A 9,951-nucleotide genomic window follows, 5' to 3' on the forward strand; every position below is an offset into this window, starting at 1 on the left:
ATTAATTAATGGTAAAATTAGTACGGATAGTGGATTACCTTGATAATAAAAAATATAACACTCTTTTAGTTGATAATCGGATTACTCCTCATATTACCTATAATAATCACAATTAATATTGAAAGATTATAAAATATTTTATAATCACTATTAATATTAAAAGATTATAAAATATTTTATTACTTGACAATTAAACATGATAATGATCGAATTAAAAAATAGATTACCGAAGTTTTCTTTTATTACCCCAAACCAAACGCTACCATAGAGTATTCCCTTATACCAGTAGATATTTCAATTAGCAAAGGCCACCAACTTGTAAATCAATTGGTTACTAGATCTATAATTGTTAAATTGTATTGGGATTCAAAAGATTGAAAACTTACAATAGATTAATAACAATATTAGACATAAAAGGACTTGTAAAATTAAATCAAAAATACATTTCAGGATTATTTAGGTGATTTATAAAATTAAAATAAATTTCAAGATAATTTAAGGAATTTATGAATAAATTAGATAATTTGGAACAAATTTAACAATTTAGTAGGAATTAAATTAAAACACTCTAAGCCAACCAATTGGAGCTATTAAAACTGTTCAAGTCCAGTACAAATTGGGCTGAAAATAACTGTGTCAAAGAGTGTACTAAATGAATACTATTTATGGGATGACACACATCTACATTTTATACAACATCCTTTGAATCACTTCGTATTTCAAATTAATGCACCAGAAATAAACGAAGAAAAAAGAAAATAATCAAATCAATCTAAACCTACACCTTTTAACATTTGGGAAATAACTACACAAATAATATATTGCTTCCATCACAAAGCTTCAAATTTTAACTGAGTACTCAACTAAGTATGTACTCAGTCACGCATCAAAGCACTGTTCCCTTCAATTTCAAAAATCAAATACAGGAGGATAACACACAAATTTTCTATGCTAATTCCTGTTTCAATTACGTAGCAATCTCATCAACTTCTGAATTAAAAACAAAACTTGGAAAAGTCGTTGTAATATCCCTGCATTTACATTATGGAAAGGTGATATCAGTCGGAAGCAACTGAGATTACTAAAACAAAAGATTACACACAACCTACACGATTACTTACCTCAAATACGGAAGGGTCATGATCTTTAACAATGATGGGTTTTTGGAAACGAAATTTTGCCATTCAGATTTATCTATTTTGCCATCCTGGTCCACATCAGCTTCCATGAAAGTCTATCAACACGAATTCAAACATGCAAAAAGCAAGAAATAAATTAATAATATGACTGGAAAAGAATTATTGCCTCAACAACACATCTTCCTATACTTACGTCACACATCCACAAATTCAAATCAGTTTTTTGAACAGAATCTAATGATTGAGCAAAAAGCAAATAATGTTCATCTGATCAATTTTTTTAATTACTCCTAGAGATGCTAGAAAGATCAAGAACTAATAATAGTATAACTCCAATTCAGTGTCGGGATGGCGTTGGGAAAGTATTTGGTTCATAGGGTTTTCAAAGAAGCTAATACTGCAGCTAAGTTCGGAGAAAAATAAAATCCTAGTAACACTGAGGTTAGCCAAGAAAAAGGCAAGGTAAGTTAAAATCCAATGGCATTAGCTCACCTTATCAAGTATGATCTCAATGGTTTCATCAGCCAATTTCATTTCAGATTCACACAGAAGTGCAATCAGCATTTGCTTGACCTGCCAAAATCACATATAATGAAGTTGCCTGCAAAGATGATTAAATAAAGCACAACTGAATCAACGAAGATATCTAGAATACAAACTGCAACTTTTTTATTTCTTCACCACTTATTAGACAAAGTTTAAGCTGATAAGTACAAGACAAAATTTAAGCTGATAAGTACAAGGAAAGGCTTATTAAGCTCAGGGATGGAACACATTTTGATATGATACAGAAGAAGCTTTCCTAGCAAAGTGCCCACCAATCATCATAAGTTAAAAAACAGGGAAGAATGAGTCATATGAAAACTCAAAGATCCAATGCTTCAATAAAATAGTACAGGACTTGACCATGTAACAATGACAATCTTATATTTGTAGAAGAACCTCCATTTATGGTACTAGGGGAAGACTCATATTCATGTTTCTAATTTCCACTTTAATTGCTAAACTCATGGAAAATAATACCAATGCCCTGGATATGAGCTAAAATTTCTAGTACATTGGTAGAGTGGTTGAAAATTCCCACCATCATGGTTTTGAACACACTCACAATGAAAGCTCCCCGTCGGAACAGGAATATTAGTAATTATCTTATTCTCAAGCCAGGTAAAATGACTTTTGACAAAAAAGCATAAAGTGGGTCCCAAAAGAACTGCTTTGACAGAGCACACGAAAAGAATAACCTCCAACATACCTCTTGGCGCTCAATAAATCCAGTACTATCAAGATCATAAAGCTTGAATGCAACTGCACAAAGATTCCAGATATTACATATAGTCACAAATTACAATGGAAAATGAGGGATGGACACAACACTCTAAGTCAACATATCACATCCAGTCAACTTACAATTGATCTTGTCTTCTTGAGGAGCATTTGGATGAAATACATTGAGGGATCTAACAAAGTCACCAAAATCGATGACTCCCTTGTGCTTGACATCAAACAGATCAAATATCTGCAAAGAAATTTAATGCATGTCAGAATCTCAGAAGTAATACAACAAATTGGTTAGCTGATATGAATAAAGCATATAATGCAGGTTTACACAGATACCCTGTTGGCGAAGAGATTCTCTTTCTTTCGGTTCTTGAAGAGAGCCAACTGAAATTCTTCCTGCATATGCACAAAAATAAATAAATAAATAAAATAGTATCAAATGTCAAACATATAAAATTCTAAAAACGATACAGGTATCTGCTTAGAACTTAGAATCCTAACTCAGTATCAATAATTAACTGTCTTAATTTTTTTATTTCTTGACATTATTGGGCCTAATTTTAAGCTTCAATTATTTTCATCACAAAATCAAAGAAGACACAAAGAAACCGTAAAGAGAAGACTGAAGGAAAAGAGAAGTGAGATGAGAAAACAAGATAAGCTATTGGAAAGGTGCACTTAATGGACCATGATATGGATTGGGGAAGTACAATTTATATAAGTGGGCGTTGAAAAAAGAGCAGCAAAATGTTTATGGTGGTTTATAGGCCATATGGTAGAAAGGCAGCTTCTTTTATTTTCTCATGGTGAAAAAAAAGAATATAAAGGTTGGCTCTAGATTGACTAGAAGGAGATACAACCTATTCAAGGATGATCTCTAAAGACTCAACAAGATCAGGATGGTATCAGGTCTTTTTTCCCCCTTGAAGATTCAGCAGAATTGGTGAAATATAGGGTGATCACGTAGCACCTTATCAACACCCTCATTAACTGGAATAAATTAAAATCCATGAGATCTGAATGAAGGTTATATATAAAATCGAATCAAGGAGATATACAGATCATAAAAATCTTAAGTCATGGGAAGTCTAGAAAGCTCCATACAAATTTCATGAGGACTACAGAAAGCCCAAATTTATTCTAGCAAACATATCAACACATCTTGCACCCAGTTTTCAGTCATATATATTTTGAGGTGTTTGTAAGTCATCAACCTCATATCAGATTTCATACTATCCAAACTCTAACACGAGGATGAAGACTTCATGATTATTACTAGCCAGAGTATCTATATGGTCATTCACTCATCTTGAAATTTCCACCAGAGCTACAAAATTCTCTAACTTTGAGTTCCAGCCACTATCCAAATACACACTGTGATATTGTTCCTATGAAACCAATGCACACCTTGTTTTCCCTCTCTCCATGGTGGCGCTAGAAGCTAATATAGACAAATATGACTCACAATCTTTTTCATTAAAATGAGATAGTACAAATAATGGTCACATAAGTAAAAAATTTGAGATGGAAAAACATTATAGGATGGTACAGAAGAGAAAGAAAACTGACTAGAGAGTATAAAAGAAACAAAGAAAGAGATACTTGTCTTGTGTTTCATGATGCTCCTTGCACAAAGTAATGGTAAAGGCACCTGCCAGACTTTTTCCAATTTATAATTCTAAAATGAAATTCAGCCTTGGATTTAAAGAAAGAAAACTAGAGTGTCTTCAACAGCTCACGATTGTAGGTTCGGAAGTAAAGAAAATTATGACACCTAGATGTGAGACAATCTTCATATATATATATATATATATATGTATTCAAAATTTGTCTCTTCTGTTCAAGTAAGCAAACAAAAAGTTCTTTTCTTTTTTCCTAGAAGAGCACCATACTTTGTCTTAAAAAAGAAAAAACCCATAGGAAGGCAAAAGTCAACAGCACTTGGTTGACACTTTGCAATTATCTTTAGGGTAAGGAATGAAATGGTAGAGGGTCAGGTGTTATGACACAAAATACTAGAGAAGCACTGTGACTGAGCCCACAGCCACAGTAAGTAAACAAGCAGGTGCCTATATTATGGTGAATCCAAATATATATATATATATATATATAAAAAGAAAAAAGAGAGAGAGACATCATCAGTCCAGCCACTTAAACCAAGAAATTAATACACAATGTATTCCATGATGTACATATGTTATCCATTCTACATATGCGGGATCTTACCCCTATATTAATTCGTGCAAATTTTTATTTTTTTGGTTGCCAGGGGATTTAGGGGGTTTGTTGAGGGAAGACAATTGTTCTAAATTACCATCTAAGAAAGAGATTTAACTAATGAGCAAAGAGATAGCACTTTTTACTTTACATACCAACCAACTGAGTTAACATATTGTCATATATGATGTATGTATGTTTACATGTAAATGTATCTATAGAGAGATGAAGAAAGTCCTTTGCCACAAGCACTGAAACACAAAATACCTTGCTTATTAACCCATCGTCAACCACAGAACTGCTGATCATCTTGAATAGTTCGAAAAGCGCTTCAACTTCACTGACACTAACTGGGGATCAGAAAAGCCAGAAGATTAATATGAATAGACTTAACATAAAATAAAGCACATGAGCAGATGGGCACAAAGAGCAGATTAATTTAACTTCAACGGGTTCTAAACTGGGGACTACTTCAGACCCTACAACCTAAACAACCAAGAAACATAATATTCCAAAGTAGATGGCCCCAAGGGATTTGAACCCTTGATCTTGGAACCAAGGGGTTTTACTCCCAAGCCTAGTCCTTGAGGTTAACAGAATCTATTTGAACATAACCATCTTTGAAAAATTATTTTCTTCATTCCGTATCATATATCAACTCGAAAACAAATCACCCTTTCTTCATTCTAACTCAAAATAAACTACCAATATAGCAGTCAAAATAAACTATCAATATAGCAGCAAGCCTGGGTACCGGTAAAATACTCACACTCATCATCAGAATTATTATTTTTTCTTCAATAATAAATCAATATGTTAAGTAAACAAAAAAACACGTTATACATCAAAACTCAAAATATAAAACACAGAACAAATCAGGACCCTCAACTTCCAAGATATAAACAGTTTAGGTTTATGATGATAATATTTCAGATTTTTTTTTTTTTTTTTTTGGATTTCATAACTAGTACCAATCAAAGAAGCATGGAACCGTTACTCGTAGAAACTGAAAACAATAGCTAATGAAAACAAAAAAAATCTCATCTCCATGACTTACAAGCAGTTTGTGAGGCGAGAACTACAGGGTCTTCATGTCCAGGGGGCTGTCTAGCAACTTTAGAATGAAAACAGCCCATTTCCAACAAGCGATAACCAAAAGAACAAGAAAGAAGCCGAATACACTGCACTTCTTCAACAGCAAATCATCGTTTCCAAAACCATCTTCATCTCTGCACGCCCAGATTCTGATCATTAGTATGCTAAATAAATAAACCCCAATCCGTATGAAAAAAAAAGTTATTAAAAAAGTAAAAAAAACAATCACAGGAAATATATTTTGAAAACGACCATCAGTCAGAATTTAAATATACCAGAACGGTTGACTAAATTGGATAATATAGTAACTGGAAATTCATGAAGGTTGAAACGAAAACAAATAAATTTGTTAAATATTGATTGTATGACTCCATTTTTCCTTCCACAAGACGCTTTACGATTAAGAAATTAACATTGAAAAAGAAAGAATGATAAAAACAAGATTAAAAATTTTCTTTTGTTTTTCCTCCAGTTTCTCAAGAAACAAAAGGGAGGAAAAACAAAAGAAGGAAAACTGGGAAAAATAAATGCAGAAAATAAACATGCATAAACCACGAAATCCCTAAAACCACACATTTTATATCCTTATATTTTACCCAGAAATATCAGGAAAAAAAAATTCTCTATAAAAAGTAGCTACTAAAACTTGAAAAAAATTATAAAAAGAAAAATCAAGTTTAGTCACTATAATCTCATTTGTTAAATATAAACAAATGAAAGAGATTTAAATAAACAACAATTAAAAAAAAAAAAAAAAAAAAAACCTTACCAACCAACAAATTGGCCGAGAAATGTCCCGTCCCGACGTGAGTATGATTTATGAATAAATTTTGTAGAAGAAAAGAGAGAGAGAAGGAGAGGAGAGATGGAAAATAATAATGTGAAGCTAAATTAGGTGAGAGATCGTGGGCTTTGGGAAAGGGCTGAGATTATAACCGGTGTCCGGAGAAATTTCAAGCAGGTCTGTTGTGAGTGTGCTAATATTACAGGAAAGGAAAGGAAAGGATGGTGAGAAAGCGAAAGTGGGCCACAAATTAATATGGTAAGTTGTGCACGTGCTTATCACGTGTTGGATCGACAAGTTTCTGGTGTGTGGAATCCTTAAGTCGGTATCAGAATATTCTTTGTTGTTATTGTTAAAAGAAGAGAAAAAAACTCAAAATTTGTTTAACCAAAAAGTAAAATGAGATTTTAGTTAGTTTTGATTGGTTCTCAATTGAGGGGTGTTACAAGTCATTGGCAGTTGGGTCACGGGTCTATCATGGATGCTGTTTTTAATTTGTGAGTTATTGTTGAATTTGACTGTGATTGTTATTTTTGATAAACTAATCCTATAATTTGATTTTAATTGGTGTTGTCAGAGATTCCTTGCAAAGACTAATAATTGTTCAAAAAGCTGGAATTGAAATTGCAATGCCCATCTGGTACCAAATGCGGAGTAATCTTAATTTGTAAGTATTTGACATTTTGTAAAGCATTACATGAAAGCCAAATTTGTACACTCCTCAACAATGCTCCAACCTATCACATGTCATTGTTTGGTTAATATTTGATGGAATCTGGAATCAAAACGTCTTGAGAACCGGACAACAATGCCCCTCAAATTTCTTCAATTTCAACGACATTAGTTTGGAAGCTTCAACAGCAAGGCAAACGGCCTAAACTTAATGTTTGGATTTTTTATTATTTCTTTTGTCCATGGCCTTACCTTATCATCCAAAACTATGGGCTACTCAAATGGTTTCTCCTTGCAACAATTGAAACCACGAAATGATTTTAATTATGCTAGGTATATTTTAAACTAAAAGATATTGGTGATACTTGATTTTGACACCAACGACTCGCATGTGTAAAGTACTAAGCGGACTTAAAAATTACATGTAACATAGAAATGTACAACGAAAGAATAAACAAGAGACAATTTTTAAAGTGGTTCGGATGCTCAAAAGTGAATCATACGTCCACTATATTTGTATTGATGGATGATTACAGTCAGGTCGTGGACAGCGAGCTGAGTTACAATCTAGAGAGAATTCAAATACAGAGAGAGCATATACTTTTAGAAAGCTAAAAATGCCCAAATCTTGTAAATGAGAGAGGAGCCCTCTATTTATAATCGAGGGATTCAAGGTAATAATTATGATTTTGCAGTCGAGTAGGTGTGGTACAATTTCTACCTTGCTTCCCATTGGCTGACTATATAGGAGATATCCTTAAATCTCGTGGGGCTTGGGCAGGTGGATAATTCCTAGCCACTCACAAGCCACGTTTTCACCTGCCACGCTGACGATAACCTTACTTTTTCCGTCCTTATGCGACGTGGCAACGTCTGGATGACACAAAGCCTTCCTGAACTCTGATTGGCCCTTGCTGTCATGAGCTTATGTCAGCCCTGAATTTTTAGGCATAACAGAAGCCCCCTAATTCTCAAGGTTTAAGGATTGAACCCTGAGAACTTCATGATTATGCTGTGACCTGACTTATCCTGAGTGACGCTTGATCCAGCTGTGTGAGACAAGCAATTAAGATTATGTGAAACTAGTGGTTCAACCCAACCAGTGAGCTGTAAGGAGATCGCAGCATAGGTCTCTAAGAATAGCACAAGTGACCTGAGGCGGCCTTCCCCCCCAGGTTCAGCGACCTGGGTCGGACCCTGCTCAGTGTTATACCAACATGCTTTGGACTTCATCTGTTGCTCACGACCTGAAAATACTTAGCATATTTTTGCTAAAAACAAGGGGTCGCATCGTCTCGAAATCGATACATGGAGAATAGTGTTTTACTCGAATGACCACTTCTGATGTTATCCGTTACGCTTGACAACTGGTCTGGTCAATAAAGTAAACTTTATTCTAACAGACGTGTCTCTTGCGTAATAAGTGCCAGTCATGCGCATTAAATACAAGTCATGCTAAAACGATATTCCCTTTCAGAGCATTATATGCGTGGAGGAGATAGCCACGCTAACGCTTGGTTACTCCAATGGAGGGAAACGTCGATTGGCATCCACGAAGCGTGAAGGTTACTCTTCACGTGGATTAACGACACGTGGTTGTAATCAATGGTGAGAAACGTATCCCGCCCAAGCGTTGCTTGCTGAGAAACTAATCATCGTCTTTCCCCCTATAAAACCTCAGGTTTGCCTCAAGTTTTATCACAGAACTCACATTTTCAGAGAGAAAAGCAAAGCTCTTGCACTTGTGAAATCAGTCCGTTCTTCTTCTAATTGATGCGCACTCGTCGTTACGATAGGTTCGTCCCCAACAATCAAGAGGTATGGAGGATTCTTCTTCATTTTACTCTTTTAATTCTGTTAAAAGCTTGACTTTACAGTAATGGTGGGTATGAACTGCCTGGTAAACTTACACGATGCATGTTTCTGGACAGTGGTAAAAAAAAGAAAACCTTTTAAAAAAAAAAAAAAAAAAAAAAAGTGAAAACTTGGGGCACAAATTCTTGGGAATTCATTCTCAAGGGTTTTTCTAGGGGTTAAGGAGGGTAAATTAGGGTTTCTTTTGCTCTTCCACGTCATCGTACGGGACACTATACGGAGATTGAGTCATCTCTGCATGTCAACTCTTTTTTAGACTTTAGGAGCAATGGATACTTCACAGACCAGAGCAACCGAGGGGACGAGCTCACAAGCGCCAGGCACCTTAGTAGGTCCCGTGCAAGAGATATTATCAATAGCCACCCAGGATGAGATACAAAAAGTGGTGGACTAGTTCGTGCTTAGCGTAGATGTCTATCAGCATAGGACGTACACAACTCGGAATCCTTTAGAGAGAATGGTCACGATCTCTGAGGCAATCTTTAAGTGTGGGGCATTGATACCTTCTCACCCCTTCATCAGATCGATCCTCGACCACTTTGAGGTCGCGCTATTACAATTGATGCCTAATGCGTATATGATAGTGGTTGCTATGTATATCGCATGTGGCGAAAATGGTCTTGGTGAGTTGACAGCGTTGGAGCTCGCATGCGCTTACTATTTGAAGAAGAGTAAAGATAAAGACGATAAAGACTTTTTTTATCTCTCGAAGCGATCTTCGATCGAGGGAAGAATATTTGGTTACCCCAGTAATGTTGGGGCTTATGAGACCAAATTTTTCTTTTTTGCATTCGATGGTGTTTGTTAATTCAGGGAGTCGAGTAGGTTTTCCTTTCCTTTGATTTGCAAACTGCCCCTTTTTCTTCAGCTCCTCTTCGATAGGTGAAATTA

The 9,951-nt window shown here is 35.0% G+C and overlaps 1 protein-coding gene across 1 annotated transcript; it reads right to left on the reverse strand.

The window, feature by feature from the left end:
* Positions 1-609: 609 nt before the first annotated feature.
* Positions 610-6,737, reverse strand: LOC116117629 (calcineurin B-like protein 1). The gene is made up of 9 exons (XM_031403652.1): positions 6,499-6,737; positions 5,692-5,863; positions 4,902-4,984; positions 2,754-2,813; positions 2,547-2,655; positions 2,392-2,444; positions 1,632-1,712; positions 1,122-1,234; positions 610-1,031 (listed from the first exon to the last, which is right to left on the reverse strand). The coding sequence occupies exons 2-9, from the start codon at positions 5,768-5,770 to the stop codon at positions 968-970; spliced, it is 642 nt and encodes a 213-aa protein (XP_031259512.1). The 5' UTR covers positions 5,771-5,863; positions 6,499-6,737; the 3' UTR covers positions 610-967.
* Positions 6,738-9,951: the final 3,214 nt, after the last annotated feature.

This window comes from Pistacia vera, unplaced genomic scaffold (assembly GCF_008641045.1).
Source record: "Pistacia vera cultivar Batoury unplaced genomic scaffold, PisVer_v2 Contig82, whole genome shotgun sequence".
Lineage (NCBI taxonomy): Eukaryota > Viridiplantae > Streptophyta > Magnoliopsida > Sapindales > Anacardiaceae > Pistacia > Pistacia vera.

What these genes read in the sequence shown, in the direction of transcription:
- LOC116117629 (XM_031403652.1), bottom strand. Translation starts at nt 5,770, where the DNA reads ATGGGCTGTTTTCATTCTAAAGTTGCTAGACAGCCCCCTGGACATGAA. An exon ending in TCTCGCCTCACAAACTGCTT is followed by an intron (nt 4,985 to 5,691) that starts GTAAGTCATGGA and finishes TCTGATCCCCAG; the next exon opens with TTAGTGTCAGTGAAGTTGAA. An exon ending in ATGACCCTTCCGTATTTGAG is followed by an intron (nt 1,032 to 1,121) that starts GTAAGTAATCGT and finishes ATGTAAATGCAG; the next exon opens with GGATATTACAACGACTTTTC.